The following is a 22,451-nucleotide window of genomic DNA, read 5'->3' as shown; positions in this document are numbered from 1 at the left end:
GTGAGAAAATGGAGAATGAATTCTTACTAACATTCTGTTCCATTAACTGCAACAGTTTATCATGTCCTCTTTAATGATATTTTCAAGCCTAACATACAGCATTTTGTGGACCAATCACATGTTGGTGGGCGTTAATAGAATTCTATGTATTTACTGTCTCATCAGTTGTAAATTACTGGCCATTTCTTCAAATATTTCAGGTGGAAACCTCAACAAGATGTGCATCTGATAGTGCAAGGTAAGTTTTCATAATTCACTGCAGAACTTTTTCAGAAATATAAATTTTTGTTTATTAATTGTGAGAGTACTTCAGTTATAAAATGCACTACTGTAATGATTCATTAATACTATTCTTTGCAACAACCATTATGTGACTATTCCTAGATAAATAGAGCAAATGTCTGATATCCATACAGGAAAATAAAAGTTCAGGTGGCATATCAGCAGCTGTATTTTGTTTAATGCAAAATGTCACATTAAATCACTTAAATTCAACAGATTTATCTTGATGGGCACAAGCTAATATCATACTGCAGTAGAACAAGTTAGAAGAAAGGGTGAATGGCTATATATCCAAAAATTGGAGCTAATTCCCAGCCTTTCAGATTAATGAATATAGTGTTGAACACCTCTCTCAATGCAGTGCCACAGTGGTGCTCAGGTAACGCACAAGCTTGTAGTGGTTTACAGGCCACCATCAAGAAGAAATATAAGTAGCTGGTGCCACTTTCAGTAAGGCTGTGAAGACTTAACTGGTGAATCCTCATTCTCTTTGTCTCTCCTTCATCCTGGTGTGTTCCTGAAGGCTGTCCCATTCGTTAGACACATTACAGGTGACAAGGTAATGCATAATTGGCAGCTCCAGGTCAACGGGTAGGGTTCTCATGTACCCTTTGATACAGGTCAGGCCCAGAAGGGTGAGTGCCTGAGCTGTTACCTTCCCAAATGCCAATTGGTCCCTCTGTCAGGAGTTTGGGGGGTGTGACCTGAGGTGCGAACAATCATTTACGGTGGGTGAATCCCCCTCTGAGGGGGTTCCCAGTTGGAAAAAGCATGCCATTGGAGATGTTGGCAATCATGGGGGATTCTTTTGCAATGTATCAATCACCATCTTAGCGTGTGTCTACTAAACATAAACATAAACAGAATGAGGCTATAGATTTGAAGGCCCTCCCAAATGCACCTTGGTTCCTCATGGTATCACATACTGAAGAGGGTCATTTCTTTGCTACAGTTAATGCATGCCATATTCTGGAAGGTGTTGCAGTTGGAGACTGTGAAATTTTTCTCATTTAGGAAAAAGATGGATGCAAACTTAATGCCCACATGCACTCAAAAATGGTTCAAATGTCTCTGAGCACTATGGGACTTAACATCTATGGTCATCAGTCCCCTAGAACTTATAACTACTTAAACCTAACTAACCTAAGGGCAGCACACAACACCCAGTCATCACGAGGCAGAGAAAATCCCTGACCCCGCCGGGAATCGAAACCGGGAACCCGGACGCGGGAAGCGAGAACGCTACTGCACGACCATGAGCTGCAAATCCCACATGCACTCATTTTCTATCATTTGCTCGAGTAGTTTCTGCCTCAAAGATTAAGGGAGGCTGTGAAGTAATCACAGTCCAACCATACATTCCAAACCAGATGCGTTCGTACAAGTGTCAACATTATAATAAAACGTGTATCCAGTCAAAACATGGCCAACTGTGTTACTTTTGGCAGAGATGCTCACGAGGGCAGCTGTTCGCCTCCTCTCTGCTGTATCAATTGTAATCCCGTGAATATCCCAAGTGTCTTAATGAGCAAGCATCCAGGAGATCTGATTGAAGGCCACCAAACCCCACCCTGTCACTTGCAATTGTTAGTTAGTCAAAATCCGTGCATTTTACCATCTGGCATTTACAGTACCATTTTTGCTATGCCGTCCGTAATGGAGGATATGCCCACCAAGACTTCCAACTTCAAGTCAGTGTTTCAGTAGTGAAATCACACAGGTCACAATAGCATCTCTGTCTCCTACTACAGCTACGCAACAAGGAATCAGATCTTTACATTTGGTGGCGAAATCACGTGCTACACAACTGTCAGGCTGAAAGGACAAAAGCAATACTCCTGCAAAGACTTTCTACAGCTAAAAACATACTCTTCATCTGTCAACTAGAAAGTTCTAAGAACTATAACAAAAACAAATGGTCTTCTCCTTCCCTGACTTGGAGATCCACGTCAGTGGTGTTGGCATGTGTACCCTTACCTGGCTGACCTCCATTTTGCTGGTGCCCACTGCCTACCGATTTTCTGCCGTGGAATTCAGACTGACCCAGGGAGAGTGCCAATATGTTTGTTGATCTCATGGAACAGGATTCTCCAGCCTCTTCCCCCTGTAACAGTGGATTTTTGAAGGCTGGCACTCAGCAGCCACCAAGGTGACTAATCTTCATTTGTTCCCTCCTCCCCAATCCCCATTATGACTTCTCCAATGGAAAATTCATGGCATTAGATCCCAGGAGGGCTTAAAGCTGCTCTTGGAATTGCAGTGTCCGCTTGTTTTCTGCTTCCAAGGAAAAAAATTATCCTCACAACCCATTTGACCTTTCATGTTCTTTCTGGTCCTCTGTGACCTTTACCCCCAAGGACAGCATTCCACCTCATGTGGGAGCCATGCTGACCATCCATCTCATTTAACATGCGACTGCTAGCTGTTGCAGTCAGCTTTGCCCTTCCTCATTTCACCTTTTCTCTTTGCAACATCTACACCTCTTCATCATTTGCTGTTACCAAGTCGGACTTACTCTAGCACATTGGTCAGCTCCCTCACTCCTTTTTGCTGCTTGGCAACTTCACTGCCCACCATCTGCTTTGGGGCTCTTAGAGAACCTGTCCAAGAGGTTCCCTCTTAGCTGACCTTCTGAATCATCTCTTACCACTAGAGCACCCACGTTCCTTTCAGATTCCATGCACATTTCTTATCTTACCATTTGGACTTCTCGTTCTGCACTGTCCAGCTCGCCTGTCATCTTTGGAATGTGTGTTCTTATAGGACAACTATCCAAGGATTTCCACCCAATAATCCCCAAACAGCTTTTAGAGTTTAGCCAAGATACAAAATCCAATAATAAGTTAACTTGGCAATACAACTTAAGATCATTTACAAAAACCTTTAAGAATGATGATAGTTGGCACCATAAAATCGGAAAACATTAAGAGCAGCAATAAACTAAAAAACAGTAATAATAATGGCAACTTGGCACCATAAAGTAAGAGAAATTTTTTCTGCAAGAACAAATTACTATGGTGCTTTAAAAGATTTTACGCCACAGACCAAGATCCAATAGTAAGTTAACTTGGCATTACAATTTAAAATCATTTATATAAAAGAAGTTTGAGAAAGATAATGGCACTTGGCACCATAAAATAAAAGAAGCGCAACACACAACCGATAAATATAATAACAAAATAATAATTTGATACAACCAAAGGGCAAGGGAAACTCCAAACGCAATCACAGACAATCGAGCTCTCACACTTCAGAGCCTTCCCACTAGAAACAGTCCCAGAAATAAATGCGGAGAGCTCCCCGACATGCCTCCCACAACTGCCCATCACTTACGCACCTTGGTTATGTTCTGTATCACATGACAGATAATATCAACACAAGATAAAATTCAAAAATAAAATAACAATATAACATCCCGACAGCACATGATAACCACAGCGCCGTTAACGCAGGCGCTCTTAACAGGTGCCAGAAGCCAACACACACAAATCTTAATAAACAAAACAATAAATGCCAAGCGCACATGAATAGTCAAACCACAGTCTTAGAAGTGCCTTAACAACACCAAATGCGACTATTCCACCAAGTTAATAATAACACAGTGAGATAAAAATACGGAACATACCACTAAATGCTGTGACACAAACCAAATTGACGAGATCGTGTTGTTCAGGTCTCAGAAGACCATATATACTAATCAGAAGTAATTCACTATGCGTATACTGTCCAAAACCGCCTTCCTTAGGCAGACTTAACCTAACATGTCAAATGCCAAATATACCATACATGAACGCAACTCCTTCAAAAAGGAACATACAGGCACCACCAAAGGTTACGCTCAGCAGACCAGGTGGGTAATGACCCACTCCACGGTATAAACAAAAGATACTCCAGTTGAGCAAATAAATTAGTACCAATGAATATCGTAATGTGCCACACACACACAGCATAAACTTCCAATAACACCGTCCCACATCAGAATGAAGTTCAGAAACCGCAGCTGGAGCTTCCAGCGGAAATTCTGACGAGCCAACCGAGCTCACACCGTAACCTGGCAGACGACTCCAAAATTTAGCAACTAGTTGCCTCCGGGCCAGAGTATCACAGGACCCCACCGGCCCTCCACATCGGACAGGCAGGCAGAACAAGTACACCGACGCCAATTAATCACCACCGCATGGCCAGCACAGCGGCGAGTTGATCCGCCCCAGACCACTCTGCTCATATTGCAAGGTACAACCACCTTAGCGCTAGTCACCAGCAGGTCAGGCAGAGTGAACTTCACGTTCTGTGCAATATCCAGAAACCGACTACCCTCTCACTTTCCGGCAGCCACCACGAACACACGCCGGCGACATAATAGCAAATCACCACCGGAGCGCCACCCGCACTAGAACAGCGAACTATATCGATTATAGTGCGCGCTCTAAACAAGATAACATGATAGCGGCGCGCGCCGTATCAACCTGGAATGACCCACTCTCTCTGACACATATTCAAGTGATCACTTCCTGTGTGCTATCCATGCGCCGACTCCTACCCCACCTGAGTGCAAATCCAATTGGCAAATTTCTACATCTACATTATACTCCGCAAGCCACCCAACGGTGTGTGGCGGTGGGCACTTTACGTGCCAATGTCATTACCTCCCTTTCCTGTTCCAGTCGCATATGGTTCGCAGGAAGGACTGCCGGAAAGCCTCCGTGCACGCTCAAATCTCTCTAATTTTACATTCGTGATCTCCTCGGGATGTATACGTAGGGGGAAGCAATAATATTTTCGATACCTCATCCAGAAACGCACCCTTTCGAAACCTGGACAGCAAGCTACACCGTGATGCAGAGCGCCTCTCTTGCAGGGTCTGCCACTTGATTTTGCTAAACATCTCCGTAACACTATCATGCTTACCAAATATCCCTGTGATTAAACGCGCCACTCTTGTTTGGATGTTCTCTGTCTCCTCTGTCAACCTGACCTGGTGCGGATCCTACACTGATGAGCAGTACTCGAGTATAGGTCGAACGAGTGTTTAGTAAGCCAGCTCCTTTGTTGATGGACTACATTTTCTAAGGACTCTCCCAATGAATCTCAACCTGGCACCCGCCTTACCAACAATTAATTTAATATGATCATTCCACTTCAAATCGTTCCATACACATACTCCCAGAAATTGTACGGAAGTAACTGCTACGAGTGTTTTCCACTGCCAAAACCTTTTGTATGAATATTTGGCTGCGTAATGAGTTTCTTACACCATCTTTACATCTTGCACCTTTCGTTCTTCCATTCATTGAAACTTGAAAATTCCTGTTGCTAATATCTGATAGGAAACTTACTTGGTCCTCCCATGTATTCTTACCTGGCTGTACATGGTACCCAGTTCCTCAGTGTCCTACATCTCCTAAGTGGTGCTTCCAGGGGAGTGGATCAGACCACCCTCCTCCATTTTTTTTTAAATCCCATGTCCATTCATAACTAGACTGTGGGTGTTTAGTTCATTCCTCTGCACTTCTGTTCATCATTTGCTGTCTTAACACACTCCACCATCATAGAATATGTTTCACCACTGGTGGCTTTTATGCGAGCCCGGTTGAGAGTCTATGCAAAAGATGCTGAACAACTAGTCATACTGGCATGATGTCCTCCTCAGTGGATAGGCATGCCGTTTCTCTTTCACGCCTGACCACTCATCTTATTCCCTCTTATTCCATGACTCCCTTATCTTCTAGTATGGGTCATGCCATTCATCTCAGTTACCTCGTGGAGTTCACTTTTGGCTTCTGCTTTGCAGCTTAACTTCACAGTACCTGCCACATTCCTCATGGTTGTGAACCTTTCGCCACCTTGGCTTCATGTAGCAGCTCATATTCATTGTGGACGTCATTTTCTTCACTTTTATAAGCAAGACTCACTATAGGAAAAATGCATAAATAATATGGAGTAATCTGTCGTCGAGGTACAAAATTACTTACAATATTACACTACACGCATTGTACTGACTGGCAGTTGGTTCACCAGTTGATAACTCAAAAATTTTATCAGTATTATGCACCATCACTTGTCGCTCTGAGAAACCTAGTAGCCATCCTATTAAATATTTGTGACTGAGGTCCGCAATGTGTTTTGTTTCTATCTTTGATTTAAACATATTAACGTTTGCCTTCACCTCATACCTCAAATCCCTTAACAAAACGTTTCAAGTATACATATGAATTGTCAGTGTTGTAAATGCCAAGAGGTATTGACACAACTTCCCAATTCTCTAGATGCAATTTATTATTAATTCAGTGACGTTAGCTATGCTGTCGTATGTTTCCAGCCAGTCAATGCTGTACATCGCTACCCCATGCACATATATTGGAGGAAAGTAGTTTGCTTTCAATTGAAACCAATTAGGATTAGTGTGAACATAAGTACATCGCAGATTCAAATGACGTGGAGACTTGCATACTGCTTGTTTTTATGCTTGTTTTCGGGAAAAATATCATGCAGAAATAACCTCAGAGGTATGAACTGAAGTCATGGTAGCGTCGAGCATTGTACATCAGCTGGTTCCTATTGGTGAAGTGACAACACAGTTCTTCAGGCGGCCTTAAATCACCAAGAACTCCATACCCCAAACAACATCTAAATTGACAGTTCCATGTTTCTTGGATTTCAACATTGTCTTAGGCAATGTATCCTTTATAAACACGCTGTAAAATCTTGTGATTTTAAGTTTGCTGACGAGTTTAACCAGATCTGTGTTATTAAGGTCATATTATGCCTTTCAGCTGCTTGTAATTACTTTTCGCTTTTTCGGGCGTTCTGTACTGCTTGAATTATATCAGCTCTCCTAGCTAATGAAACCAGTAGCTGACAGCCCAGCAAATGCAGGTATCAGAAACAGAATTATTCCACCAGCTGTCTTTGACATTTGTAGGAATGTGGGCGTTTTACCACATTATTTCCTTCCTTCTGCCTAAAGGCACCGTTTGCAGCTGTCACAAATTTTTTAAATATCCCATAGGCTTTTCCTCTTCTTTAGTATACAGTGAACTGAATTCAGTAATGCTTGAAGGTTAGTCCAGTACCCAATTTAAGTTCGAGCAAACATTGCCTTATCAACCACATATTCAGAAATAGCTTGTGCTGCATGAATATCTGTTCCTTGACATACCTGTGTAGCCTTATCAATGAATATTTGCTCTGCAATACGGTGATCTTTGTCTGTAGTGTAGGCAATGATGTGCACTTTGTATACATTGTCCAATGCATTAAAGCCCTTATCACCATAAGCTAGGTGCTATTTTAGTTTTTTTCCATCTCCACAGAAATTGTATCTAGAGATATACACTTCTGATGGCAGATTCTCGAGAATACCACCTCCAACTTTGTTGATACGTTTCGTAGCACTCATGTCACACTACTGCATGGTTTCAGCTCTGCTTTTCGAATTACATAGCAAATTGTGGGTGTTCACTCAGCTGTTGAGCTTTGATGAGAAACTAAGCCATTTCATCAATGCCCTGTTCCTTTGACATCATATGACCCGCTCTATGAGGAACATAATGGGTTCAAAGCTTTCCTGTAATTTCTTTGTGACTTCAATAGGTTTGCTCTTAATTCTGTGGTGAACAATGCGATTATACTCGTCAATGATTTTTGGCTGTATGTTCAGCCATTTGCACATACATTGAAGATTAAATTGCTTCCACATTCCATTTTTGATGGTCCAGTTCAACCATTTGGCAATACTAGTTTCCAAATATGAGAATGTTGAGTAGTGGTTTATCCCACTTAATTCGAATTCTGCTTTGAAATGTCTATCATAAAATTCACTTCCATCATATGTCTTCAAGGTTGATAGACAGTCGATTTAGTCCTGTCTGCAACAACTGTTCAGAAACCTCTCAAACCTCCTTCTCTGTCTTTACATTCAAAGGTAAGGCCCAAGCGGAATTGGAATGTGTCTGTGGCTGCGAGAACGTACTTGACGCCATTATTTGATTGTAAGTAGTTTTGCATATCCAAGAGATCAGCCTGCCATGCATAATCCATTCCTCGTATAATCAGATATATTCTGCATGCAGGTCTGTAAAGCTCATGAACAACTCTCTCCACACTTACTCGACGATGCATAATTTTCATAGCTCAGGTAAGATCGATAATATTTTGTTCATGTGATCTGCAAACTCTTCACCAGCTAAAGCTGTAAACAGTCGTAATCGATCTATGATTCCATTTAGTTACCATAATTTATATATTCTAGATGTAGACTGTTTAGTGTTTCAGGCCGAACTTCGACTATTTTACCTGCACTAGGTGGAGCTGCTAATGCTGGTTCAGTTAAAATCCTGTATTTGTCGCTCTATGAGACTTCCATTCATCCTCGTGGGGTTTTACATGCGTTGGTCGTATGTGATATTGGACCACATGTTTTTATAGTTTCAGGGTATATTTTTAACAGTCGACATTTTCAAAATTATTAACTGTAACAGCCTAGGCAATCTTTCAAATTCCTTGTTCCCAATTCTTATTGCCTTCTTGGTTAAACATATTGAGTGCTTACCTAACAAATACGGTTTTGCCCTGATGACCCCATATGTTCTTTCTTAACTCAGCACTCCTCCTCCTCCTCCTCCTCCTCCTCCTCCTGTTTCTGGTTTCATCCATAGTCCATGACAGCTCTTTCAGCCTGTCAACTTTCACGAAAGTAACTCCTGTCAAATTGTCTTCCACACCCCAGTTTTTAACATTACACTTCTTTGACAACATGCTGCTGCATACTAATCCATTTTTGAGACAATTTACAACTTACGTATATTCTGAGACAGTCGGTGGTGATGGGCGTGAAGTGCCTTAGCTACCACATTCTTGTTCCACATATGCGTTAGTTTTACATTGACTCCTTCAATTTTCTCGTTGACACACAGGTCATATTGCTGAATTTGAGCAATCAACACCTCACCATTCATAGCACCTTCCTTGACAAGACATTCAGTTCCATTACTTTATTGTTGATTACCTCCATTTTTTTTGTCAAACGCACGTGCTTTGCATCTTCCGAATGAATGTGCAACACATGTGTAAATTTGTACGTAGTGGCTGGCCGCTGGTGGCCGAGCGGTTCTGGCGCTACAGTCTGGAACCGCGTGACCGCTACGGTCGCAGGTTCGAATCCTGCCTCGGGCATGGATGTGTGTGTTGTCCTTAGGTTAGTTAGGTTTAAGTAGTTCTAAGTTCTAGGGGACTTATGACCTCAGCAGTTGAGTCCCATAGTGCTCAGAGCCATTTGAACCATTTTTGTACATAGTGTACAATATACTGACAGGTGCGTTTTGGTGCACTGCCTTTTTGAAGAATGATTTTGAAGTTTTGACTCTCATTCAATTTAGTAGTTTCATCTGTAACCAGCAAGCTATACTGAGAGTTACTCCAGCAATCCTCACATATAACGAATTCATTGAGTGCCATGTCAGTTCCTACATGTACTTGGAAAATATGCTTTAAATTCAGATTGTCCTGTTCGATTGTTATGAGGTTGGTGCATCCCAGACCAACAGCTTTGGTATGCTTAAGTATGTCTCACTCAAATAAATTATATTCACTTCCATGTGGCGAGCTAAGCAGAAATGTCGGTGGATATCCTGATTTTCCACAGAGATGTTGCCAAAAATGAATATGCTGTTTGGTTTTACGTTTTCAGGTGGTGGAATATCACTGCTTTTGCTGGCAGTTTAGTATGTTAGGACCTTAACTCCATGCAAAATCCCCTGCAGTAGCTGATATTTTGATTGAAACAGAATTTTTGAAAAATATATACTTGCTCTAAGTGGACTCCCACAGGATATGTCAACAGTGTAAAAAATAATTATTTTCCGCAGCATGAAACCCCAATAACCAAAGCATCTCTAATATCAAGAAGTAATGGCCCATTCGTCTCGTTCTTCAGGTTTCTACCTTCATCACTGCAGGACCAATCATTTAAAAACCCTTGTGGTGAGACTGTTTCGTCCACTTGGTTATAGTGGTAACTGTTTATTTACATTGTAATGAAATGGAGGGTTTTTATAAACTCTTGCTTACAGCTGGGTATATAAACAAACTTAAATTAGATCGTAATTCAGTGCCCACATCTGGTAATGATGATTCATATATTTCCACTTCCATCAATGCACAGAATGCATCATGGAGTCGAGCCATGGTAGTTTCCAATGAGTGAAGATTTTGGCAAGCTATCAACAGTAAATTACTTGTAGAATATGTGACTGCCATCTTTGCCAACACTCTAGCTCATCCTTGTACCACATTTCATTAAAATGTTAAAAATCAGCTCCTGTAGATCTGTGCTCCCTCTGTTGTTAAATATTTTAACTGTACCAACTCTATCCCCTACAGAGATGGTATGATCACCTGGTAACATCAGGGGAGAACAAACTTTTCTGTGGAACAAGGCTGACATCTGCTTTGAGACATTGCATTGTCAATGTCATTGATGCAAAGCGAATATTACTTTGTCATCACGAAATCGATGGTTTTCAAGAAATTCCTTTTACTAGAACTTCCTATTCGATATTACACTGACAGTAACATGCTTACACCCACTGGTATTCAAACAGTAGGTTTGACTGAACAGCGCCGGCCGCAGTGGTCTCGCGGTTCTAGGCGCGCAGTCCGAAACCGTGCGACTGCTACGGTCGCAGGTTCGAATCCTGCCTCGGGCATGGATGTGTGTGATGTCCTTAGGTTAGTTAGGTTTAAGTAGTTCTAAGTTCTAGGGGACTAATGACCACAGCAGTTGAGTCCCATAGTGCTCAGAGCCATTTGAACCATTTTTTGATTGAACAGCATTATGTTGACACCAGATGCCTGCTGCTGCAACGACTTCACCTTTGCTTCAAGGAAAGCATATAGTGTTTGTTAGAAGCTTAATTGCTCATTTTCTCTGTTCGTCAGCATTAATACTTAAATTGGCTCACAATGGGGACTTTTGATGCATGACTTGACGTCCTTATCCTTTGATGTTTGTCACAAGTGAGCGAATTATTTATCAATTGCTGTAAGTATATTTTCGCGACATCTACTACTATTATAGTTGTAATGGTATTATTATTGTTATTTTGCTTCAAATCCCGTATTTTGTGCACATGTGTGTATTTATCAGGCACATTTATAAGCTTTATAAACTGTGTGGTCCATAGAACCACTGGCTGAATAGCATCACTCCTCTGTTTTGTGTTACTTGCAGCACTTAGATCGCCCAATCCAGTGGAAGCTCTCATAGTAGCAGCAGTATTGTCTGTGTTCCTTACCTTCAACTCCTATACTTCGTATATGTCTGTTTATTTACCATGCCAACTCTGGTATGGACAGATATAGTAATTGCTGTGTTCAGATGTGAATGAAGTTGGTGATTCTTCGCTCACAGCTCCAGGTAGTGTTGTCCACCAATTGGTCCACTGCTGCGGTCACCTTGGGTACTGCCCATACTGAGATTGACCTCTAACTTGGTCCGCAGCTCGTGGTCGTGCGGTAGCGTTCTCGCTTCCCGCACCGGGATTCCCGGGTTCGATTCCCGGCGGGGTCAGGGATTTTCTCTGCCTCGTGATGACTGGGTGTTGTGTGCTGTCCTTAGGTTAGTTAGGTTTAAGTAGTTCTAAGTTCTAGGGGACTGATGACCATAGATGTTAAGTCCCATAGTGCTCAGAGCCATTTGAACCTCTTACTTGTGGTCGAGTGGGAAGTCATTCCAGCGTGTGGGTGGCAGTGAAAGAATTTCCATGTTGCTGATCGGAGAGCCTGCTAAGTTCGTCTGATGAACAATCTGATTTCTGTCTATGGCTCATGAAATCCATGAGCCTGATGAAGTCGCATGCCATGTTCCAGAGAAAGCCTCTCAGTGTGCAAGACAGGACAGAGGGTAGTATTACTGGTGATTGGAAGCTCCGGTGTTAGGTGTGTAATGGCACCATTTAGAGAAACGACTGTATAGGAGGGGAAGGAATCCAATGTGCATACTGGGAGGAGTCTTTACAGATAAGAAATGGGTGCTTCTGGATGCCGTGAGAGACATGGAATAGCCAGCAGTAGGTGGTGGCTCACGTTGGTGCTAACAATATGTGCCACATTGGATTGGAAGAGGTTCTCTCAGGTTTCAGGTGACTGGCTAGTATAGACTGCCAGTTTGTGTGCGAGATGAAGGCAGAGCTCACCATCTGAAGCATCATGGGCAGAACTGAAGGTGGTTCTTTTATACAGAGTGGAGTGAAGGCTGAATCAGAGTCCCAGACAGTTCTGCAGCTGTGTAGGTTGCAGATTCCCCAACTAGCGTCAGAAGGTGGTGGATTTACGGATTCAGCTAAATGGCTCAGGAGTCAACTACACAAAGGAAGCAGTTCCACAAGTATGCGGATGTGTAGAGGGGACTGGGCTTTTTTTTAAATTACAGGGTCTCAGGTAAGTGCAGGAAATGCTTCAGTTTCAAAGGCTGCAAGTAGAACACCGAAAGAGGGTAGATACAACACAGTAAGTATCGTAGCTGTAAATTGTTGTAGTTGCATTAGAAAAGAACGAGGGCTCAAAGTGCTAACAGAAAGCACTGAATCTCAAATCGTTATAGGTATTTAAATAAGTTCAGCTGAAATTTTTTAAGAGACCTAAGCATGTTCACAAAGAATAGATGAAATACATTTGATGGTGTAGTTTACCTTGTAGTAAAATTTAAGTAGATAGCTCCTGTGAGGTACTAAGGGTAGCGATCAATTAAAAGTTCTGATCTCAGATGTCATGGTCTATCTGTAAAACTGCCTCTTCCTGACGTTTCGCTGCCTACTGCAGCCAACATCTTCGGAGGTGAGTAAACGATGGCTGCCAGGCCATGGATTTCCCGTTTATATAGTGTGCATAGAGGGCACCAACATATGTCACGTGGGGCAGACTATAAGTCTATCTCTGACTAACATCATTATTCTTGAATGAATGTAATCGATTGTCGCATCATTGGAACAAAGTCGACCACAATATCCTGTCTAACTTTAAGCCGTCCCCTTTTATGTTGAAATCATTGTGGTGTTCCAGAATTTCTATAGTTTTCCTATACATACGTGCATAATAATCGATGTTCTGGCTAACACGCTTGTCTCACTAAATTTTATTTCATGACCACCTTCCTTCAAAACATGTTTCGGTACAGCTGATTTGTCGGTATATCCCAGTCTACAGTTCCTTTTGTGTTCGGTTGGCCAAAAATTTCCCAATACAGTCCGTAATATTGTGAATAAATGGAAGAAAAACTTTTCCAGCTGACAGTTGTTGCTGCATGTTGTCACATACTTTTCTTCTGGGATGAAGTGCTCGCTTGATCTCGTTGTCGGCGTATCCATTTTTCTTAACAGGCATTCGTAAATGATTTAGATAAACTTGAAAATAAACTTACTAGCTCTGTCCACCAATGTTTTAATGACACCTCTCTTCTTCCTGGGATGATGGTTCGAATGCTTATGGAGGTAATAGTCGATGTGTGTTTCTTTTGTATACACCTTATGCCCTAGAATCCCATTGCCTGTTTAATTGCTGATACGTCCAAAAAATCTAGTTGCCATTTCTGTGTTTCTCCATAGTAAATTGTATCTTTGGATTAACACTATTCAGATACACCAAGAAACCGTACAGTTCCTCTCTACTATGATTCCATATCACAAAAGTCCCATCCACGTACCGACACCACTTTCAAGGTCTTTTTGTGCCCGACTGCAGTGCTTACTCTTCAAAAAATTCCATTAAAAGATTAGCAACAGCTGGACTCAGAGGGCTGCCCATGGCCACGCCTTCTGTTTGTCCGTGAAACTCATTATCATACTGGAAATAAGTCATGGACGGCCGGCTGTGGCCGAGTGGTTCTAGGCGCTTCAGTCTGGAACCGCGCGACCGCTACGGTCGCAGGTTCGAATCCTGCCTTGGGCATGGATGTGTGTGATGTCCTTAGGTTAGTTAGGTTTACGTAGTTCTAAGTTCTAGCGGACTGATGACCTGAGATGTTAAGTCCCATAGTGCTCAGAGCCAAATAAATCGTGGACAGGCAATGTTGGGACCCCCATAGCCTGGCAGCCAGTCATTGACTCACTGCTGCCCGCAATTGGTAACGAAACGTCAGGAAGTAGTGGTTTTACAGATTGACCATGGCCTCTCAGGCCATAAGTTTTAACTAATGGGGATGCTGACTGTGAAAGCCTATACAGTATGATAAGTACGGGTGGAGCTTACACCTACAAACTGGAATAAATTAATAAGTTCCCTTCACCAATGCTCTGCCTTGGATGAAACATGCTGAACAGTTCAAAGAAAACTTGTCATTTGAAATAGTTATGCCACTCGTAGAATTAGGGTTGGTGGGGACTTTCGTCTACCCTCGATATATTGGCGAAAATACAATGTCAGTGGTTGGCATAAAACGTCGCCGAAAACCGAACTGAATGGTGTGTCTGAAAATTATTTTGCGCAGTGAATTCAGAAACGCACTGAAAGTGTAAATGGTTGAGAAAACATCTTTGACATCTTAATAACCATGGCCAAACAGGTAGCGTAACAGGTACAGGGATTAGTGACCACAATGTTGTTGAGCCATGAAAAGTTCACAAGAGTGAATACTATAACATCAAAACTCACCAAAATAAACGCATAATACATGCCCTTGAAAAAGCAGATAAAAATTCACTTGACACATCCCAAAGAGAGAGTTTCGCCTCCTTCAGATAAGTCTTTCTAAGCATAGTGCAGATGTGGTTTAAAGTAAAATAAGTAATAACTGAGAGATACATATCAAATAAATTAATAAGTGGTACTGACGCACAACAGGTCAGACCAGTGTTTCAGAAGCAATGAAATACACGTGCCAAATTTAAAAGAATGCAAAATCCACAGGATTGGCGAAGTTTTACATAAGCTCGAAATTTAGTGCAAACTTCAATGAGAGAGGCTTTTAATAGTTTCCAGAACGACTCTCTGTATCGAAACCTTGCAGAAAACGCAAAGAAATTCTGGTTGTATGTAAAATATACAATTGACAAGGTGCATTAATACCTTCACTGCGCGATAACAGTGGTAAAGTTGTTGACGGCAGTGCTACTAAAGCGAGTTACTGAAGACGGATTTTATCAATTCCTTCACAGGAAAAGCAAAGTATTCCAGAATTCTAATTAAGAATAACTGCCTATATGAGTAACTTAGAAGTGGGTATTCTAAATGTGTTGGAGTAGCTTAACACTTAAGAAAGGCAATGCCTCTTGGGCAGACTGTACACCACCCACGTTAAGAAAGGCAATGCCTCTGGGGCAGACTGTACACCACCCACGTTAAGAAAGGCAATGCCCCTGGGGCAGACTGTACACCACCCAGGTTCCTTTCAGAATATGCTGATACAATAGCTCCATACTTAGCAGTCATATGCAACTCTTCAACTGCAGAAAGATCAGTACCCAAAGACAGGAAAGTAGCACAAATTAGACCGGAACCCAAGAAAGGAAATGGGAGTAATCCGATGAAATGCACACCCATACCACTAACGTCACTTTGCAGTAGGATTTTGGAAAATATAATCTGTTTGAACATTGTGAATGACCTTCAAGATATCATTTATGGACAAATATCCAACACATATTCGGAGAACATAATTCTTGTGAAACACAACAAGCTCTTTATTCTTGCAAAGTAATGACTGATTTGGGCAGATGACATTACATTGATTCCATATATTTTGTTTTATAGAAAGCTTTTGACTCTGTTCCTCACAAGTGATTTCCGATTACGTTGTGTGCCCCTGGAGTATCATCCTAGTTGTTCGCACTTATTCGTGATTTTGTACCAGGAAGGTAACAGTTCGTAATATCTGACAGAAAGTCATCGAAATAATATCTGACGTTTCCCAAGTAAGTGTTATAGGCCCTCTCTTATACCTGATCTATGTACACGATTTAAGAGACAATCTGAGAAGCTCTCTTTGATTGTTTGCAGATTATGCTGTCATTTACCTTATTGTAAAGTCATCAGATGATCAAAACGAATTCTGAAGTGATAAAGATGTCTTTAAGATGTGAAAAATGACATTTGACTGTAAATAATGGAAAGTATGAAGTAAACCACATGAGTATTGAAATGAATGCGCTAAATTTCGTTACCACGATAAATCATACAAACCTAAAAGCTGTGAACTCAACTAAATACATAGGGATTACACTTATGAGTAAATTAAATCATGACATTCATATAGATAATGCTCTGGAGGAAGCAAACCAAAGATTGGTTTTTTGGCAGACAACTTGGAAAATGTAACAAGTCTACTAAAGAAACTGCTTACAATGTGCTTGTCTGTCCTCTTGTGGAGTATTGCAGTGTGGTGTGGGACATCAAAGAAATTTAAAGGATAGCAGCTGTTTTTGTATTATCACGAAATCAGGGAGAGAGTGCTATGGATACGATACATGAACTGGGATGGTGGTAATTAGAACAAAGGCGTTTTTCGCTAGAGCCAGAGATTTTCGTGAAATTTCAAACACGAATTTTGTCGTCAGAGTTTGATAATATTTTGTTGGCGCCCATCTATGTAGGGAGAAACTATCATCATAGAAAAGTACGAGAAATCAGAGCTCACATGGAAATATGTAACCCTGCACGCAATGGGAGTGGAATGGTAGAGAAGTAAATTAAAAATTATGGTTCGATGCCCATCTGCCAGGCCCTTAATCGTGAATTGCAGGGTTATCATGTAGATATAGATCATCAGGCATCATCGTCATCTTATATATATATATATATATATATATATATATATATATATGTGTGTGTGTGCTTGTGGGCTTAGGACGTTTAGGTGGTGTGACTGATAATTGTCTCAGAGCCACTTGCTCTTCACATATTTACTGACACTGTTCTCATTACATTTTCTGGAATACCTTAGCAACAACAGCAAATTGCGTCAATATCTTCATCATCAGCACTCCCGTTACAGTGTACCGTGGACAAAAAGTTAATTAACTGAATATAGAAAATCGAATGCTTAGCAGTGAGATTTCTTTTTTGTTTTTAATATGTACAGTAGATGTCTTAATCAGTCATGCATAGATGTTTCCAAAAGAAAGTAGAACCTCCTACTGATACAATAGTAACAAAACATAATGACAGTTACAGGTAGACCCGTTTTTAAACGTTTCTTGTATGGACAGGCATTTTAAACAATTCGAACATATGCAACACTTCATACATGTTAATTGCAGTAATGTCATACGACATGATGGGCTCAGAGGTGTGAGGTGCATGGGGCAAAATGTGCTGCATGATAGTTGATGGAGCACTGGCCATGGGAGTGGAGGTGTTCATGGCGGATGCTTATGCTCATAACAGTGAATATGCATTTGAACTGTACTGAAATCTTGGTCCTGTGCATGCAGAGCGGAGGGCACTTCGAACAGCAGCTGCTACATCTACAAGTAGCAGAAGCACAGGGAGGAGGCACAAGGGTCCTCTCATCCCTCTCCTTCTCCCCTCCCCTCCCATATCCCCTTTCCATCCTGTGCACCTCAGGCACTAGTTCCTTTCCTGTTTTCTCTCTAACTCTCCCACCCTCCCTTCCTCTCTCTGTCTCCCATGTATCTCCCCAGCCCGTATCTCCAGGTAGGTTGAGATTCCTAAACTGCCAGAAAGTTCTATACAGGCTTATAAATCCATAACCATTCAATGTATTGATAAGGTTTACAGCTCCTATGGAAACGATACCATCTTTTAACATGGAAAAATGTACTTCCACCCAATAAAAAGTTTTTCACCTTAGGAAGCGCGTTTCTAGCTGGGAAATCTGGAAATTTTTTCTTGTTTGTATACACACCCAGTTAAGGAGGTATCACTTTCATATGAAATAAAGTGCCTATTGAGAAGAAATGCCATGCACAGGTGGTACAGCTGTTTTACTGCATTGCAGGAATACCATTGAAATAAATGGCTGTGAAGAGGCCCCATGTCAATAAATGTGTTGAAGAATACAATCAAGGAATTTGAAGAAATAAGTGAATTGGGTGGTGCAGCAGATTGCCATAGCGGTTGTTGAAGTTGCTTTTAGCTACAGCTAATCATGCAGCAGATGCCTCAAATTCTGCAGTAAACGCTAGCGTTTTCACAGGATCTCTCCCTCCCTCCCTCCCTCCCACCCTCCCTCCCTCCCTCCCTCCCTCCCTCCCTCCCTCCCTACCTCCCTCCTTCCGTCCTTAGTAGGTGGAACCAGATGTAATAGTTTTATGGTGATGTAAGAAACGACCCACCAGGGTAGCCGAGAGCACCAACACACTGCTTCCTGGATTCCAGTAGGCGTGCTGACCCCGGATCGAATCCACATGGCAGATTAACGACGAAGGGCCAGTGTGCCAGCCATCCTGGATGTGGTTTTTAGGTGGTTTTCTACACCCTGCTAGGTGAATAGCAGGCTGGTCCCCACATTCCACTTCAGTTACACAGCTTGCAGACATTCGCATTTTCCCATGGATTACACTGGATGGAAACAGTTGGGGTACACTAATTCACTAATTATGCTCCAGAACGGGGGGAGGGACTTTGGGAATGGCGACCCCATCGTAATACTAGCCTCTATAATACATAATGGCACTTTGCAACCAGCCTCGGCCAAAAGACTGAGTAAAGGTTGTGAAGTCCCATTGATCTGCCAACCCAACTAGTTGTTGGATAGAGGAGTACTGGCGTTGATAAATCGAATGTAAGAAACTGTTTTTGTTCATAATGACAGCCCTTTGGTTGGAAAACTGAGAGAACAAAGGAAGGAATGAAATAGAGGTAACAGCTATCATCCCAAAATTTTTAACAAATGCGGCGTAAACCATCAGCAGTGTTACTGTCCAGGCTGTAGTATGTGTGTTGATAAAATACATGTGCACTTCCATCATCACTGCAACCATCAAAAAGAAACGCAAAGTATATCTATTTTAAAAAGCTGATAAGAATGCTCTTAACGCCCTCTTAAGAGACAGTCTTCACTCCTTCCGATCTGATCATGTAAGTGTAGAAAAGTTGTGGTATGTTTTCAAAGAGATAGTATCGACAGCAATTGAGAGATAAATACCACATATGTACTTCAATGCGAGATGCTTTCGATAATTTCCACAACGAAATTCTGTCTCGAAATCTGGCAGAAAACCAAAAGAGATTCTGGTCATACATAAGGCACACCAGTGGCAACACGCAATACCTTCACTGTGCGATAACAACGGTGAAGTCACTGAAGATAGTGCCACTAAAGCAGATTTATTAAACACGGTTTTCCGAAACTCCTTCACCAAAGAAGACGAAGTAAATATTCCTGAATTCCAATCAAGAACAACTGCCAAGATGAGAAACATAGAAGTAGATATCCTCGGAGTAACAAAGCAGCTTAAATCACTTAATAATGGCAAAGCCTCTGGTCCGGACTGTTTACCAGTCAGGTTCCTCTCAGAGTATGCTGATAAAATATCTCCATATTTAGCAATAATATACGACAACTCGCTCACCGAAAGATCCTTACCTAAAGACTGGAAAATTGCTCAAGTCACACAAATACCCATAAGGGAAGTAGGAGTAATTCGCTAAATTTAACGTCGATTTGCAGTAGGGTTTTGGAACATATACTGTATTCAAACATTATGAAGTACCTCGAAGAAAACGATTTATTGACACAGACAATCTGGGTAGCCGTCTTAAATTGTTTGCAGATGATTCTGTCATTTACTGTCTTGTAAAGTCATCACATGATAAAAACGACTTACAAAATGATTTAGATAAGATATCTGTATGGTGCAAAAAGTGGCAACTGACCCTGAATAAGGGAAAGTATGAAGTTATTGACATGAGTCCTAAAAGAAGTGTGCTAAATTACGATTACACGATAAAGTCACACAAAAATTAAGGCTGTAAATTCAACTAAATACTTACGGATTACAAATAACCTAAATTCGAACGATCACATAGATAATATTGTGGGTAGAGAAAAAGGGAGAGAAGGAAACATAGTAGGTGAATATGGATAGGGGGTAAGAAATGAAAGAGGAAGCCGTCTGGTAGAATTTTGCACAGAGCATAACTTAATCATAGCTAACAGTTAAAGAATCATAAAAGAAGGTTGTACACATGGAAGAATCCTGGAGATACTCAAAGGGATCAGATAGATTATATAATGGTAAGACAGAGACTTATGAACCAGGTTTTAAATTGTAAGACATTTCCAGGGGCAGATGTGGACTCTGACCACAATCTATTGGTTATGAGCTGTAGATTAAAACTGAAGAAACTGCAAAAAAGTGGGAATTTAAGGAGATGGGATCTGGACAAACTGATTAAACCAGAGGTTGTACAGAGTTTCAGGGAGAGCATAAGGGAACAATTGTCACAAATGGGGGAAAGAAAGACAGAAGAAGAAGAATGGGTAGCTTTGAGGGATGAAGTAGTGAAGGCAGCTGAGGATCAAGTAGGTAAAAAGACGAGGGCTAGTAGAAATCCTTGGGTAACAGAAGAAATATTGAGTGTAATTGATGAAAGGAGAAAATATTAAAATGCAGTAAATGAAGCAGGCAAAAAGGAATACAAACGTCTCAAAAATGAGATTGACAGGAAGTGCAAAATAGCTAATCAGGGACAAATGTAAGGCTGTAAAGGGTCATCTCATGAGGGGTAAGATAGATACTGCCTACAGGAAAATTAGAGAGACCTTCGGAGAAAAGAGAGCCACTTGCATGAATATAAAGAGCTCAGATGGAAACCCAGTCGTAAGCAAAGAAGGGAAAGCAGAAAGGTGGAAGGAGTATACAGAGTGTTACGAAAAGGTACGGCCAAACTTTCAGGAAACATTCCTCACACACAAAGAAAGAACATATGTTATGTGGACATATGTCCGGAAACGCTTACTTTCCATGTTAGAGCTCATTTTATTACTTCTCTTCTAATCACATTAATCATGGAATGGAAAGACACAGCAACAGAACATACCAGCGTGACTTCAAACACTTTGTTACAGGAAATGTTCAAAATGTCCTCAGTTAGCGAGGATACATGCATCCACCCTCCGTCGCATGGAATCTCTGATGCGCTGATGCATCCCTGGAGAATGGCGTATTGTAACACAGCCATCCACAATACGAGCATGAAGAGTCTCTACATTTGGTACCAGGGTTGCATAGACAAGAGCTTTCAAATGCCCCCATAAATGAAAGTCAAGAGGGTTGAGTTCAGGAGAGCGTGGAAGCCGTCTGCCTCTACCAATCCATCGCTCAGCGAATCTGTTGTTGAGAAGTGTACAAATGCTTCGACTGAAATGTGCAAGAGCTCCATCGTACATTAACCACATGTTGTGTCATACTTGTAAAGGCACATGTTCTAGCAGCACAGGTAGAGTATCCCGTATGAAATCATAACATGCTCCATTGAGCGTAGGTGGAAGAACATGGGGCCCAATAAAGACATCACCAACAATGCCTGCCCAAATGTTCACAGAAAATTTGTGTTGATGAAGTGATTTCACAATTGCTTGCGGATTCTCGTCAGCCCACACATGTTGATTGTGAAAATTTACAGTTTGATCACGTTGAAATGAAGCCTCATCCGTAAAGAGAACATTTGCACTGAAATGAGGATTCACACATTGTTGGATGAACCATTCGCAGAAGTGTACCCGTGGAGGCCAATCAGCTGCTGATAGTGCCTGCACACGCTGTACGTGGTACTGAAACAACTGGTTCTACCATAGCGCTCTCCATTCAGTGACGTGGTCAACGTTACCTTGTACAGCAGCAACGTCTCTGACGCTGACATTAGGGTTATCGTCAACCGCACAAAGAACTGCCTCATCCATTCTCCTCGTCATTCTAGTTCTTCCCCAGTCGCGAGTCATAGGCTGGAATGTTCAGTGCTCCCTAAGACGCCGATCCATTGCTTTGAATGTCTTCCTGTCGGGACACCTTCGTTCTGGAAATCTGTATCTATACAAATGTACCACGCCACGGCTATTGCCCCATGCTAATCCATACATCAAGTGGGCATCTGCGAACTCCACATTTGTAAACATTGCACTGACTGCAAAACCACGTTCGTGATGAACTCTAACCTGTTGATACTACGTACTGATGTGCTCGATGCTAGTACTGTAGAGCAATGAGTGGCAT

General features: G+C 41.6%; 1 protein-coding gene across 7 annotated transcripts in view; it reads left to right on the top strand.

Moving 5' to 3' along the window:
* Positions 1-22,451, top strand: part of LOC126213285 (zinc finger protein 665-like) — a 115,413-nt gene that overhangs the window by 82,927 nt on the left and 10,035 nt on the right. For 6 of the 7 annotated variants that reach the window (XM_049940952.1, XM_049940946.1, XM_049940948.1 and 3 more), the window contains one exon: positions 201-238. In XM_049940952.1, coding sequence (XP_049796909.1) covers positions 201-238 — 38 coding nt within the window. Of the gene's footprint in view, positions 1-200; positions 239-13,045; positions 13,117-22,451 lie in introns of all 7 variants that reach the window. The other variant, XM_049940951.1, reaches the window with a different exon arrangement.

The sequence above is a fragment of the Schistocerca nitens genome, chromosome 11 (assembly GCF_023898315.1).
Source record: "Schistocerca nitens isolate TAMUIC-IGC-003100 chromosome 11, iqSchNite1.1, whole genome shotgun sequence".
Lineage (NCBI taxonomy): Eukaryota > Metazoa > Arthropoda > Insecta > Orthoptera > Acrididae > Schistocerca > Schistocerca nitens.
This window is presented reverse-complemented; position numbering and strand designations above follow the sequence as displayed.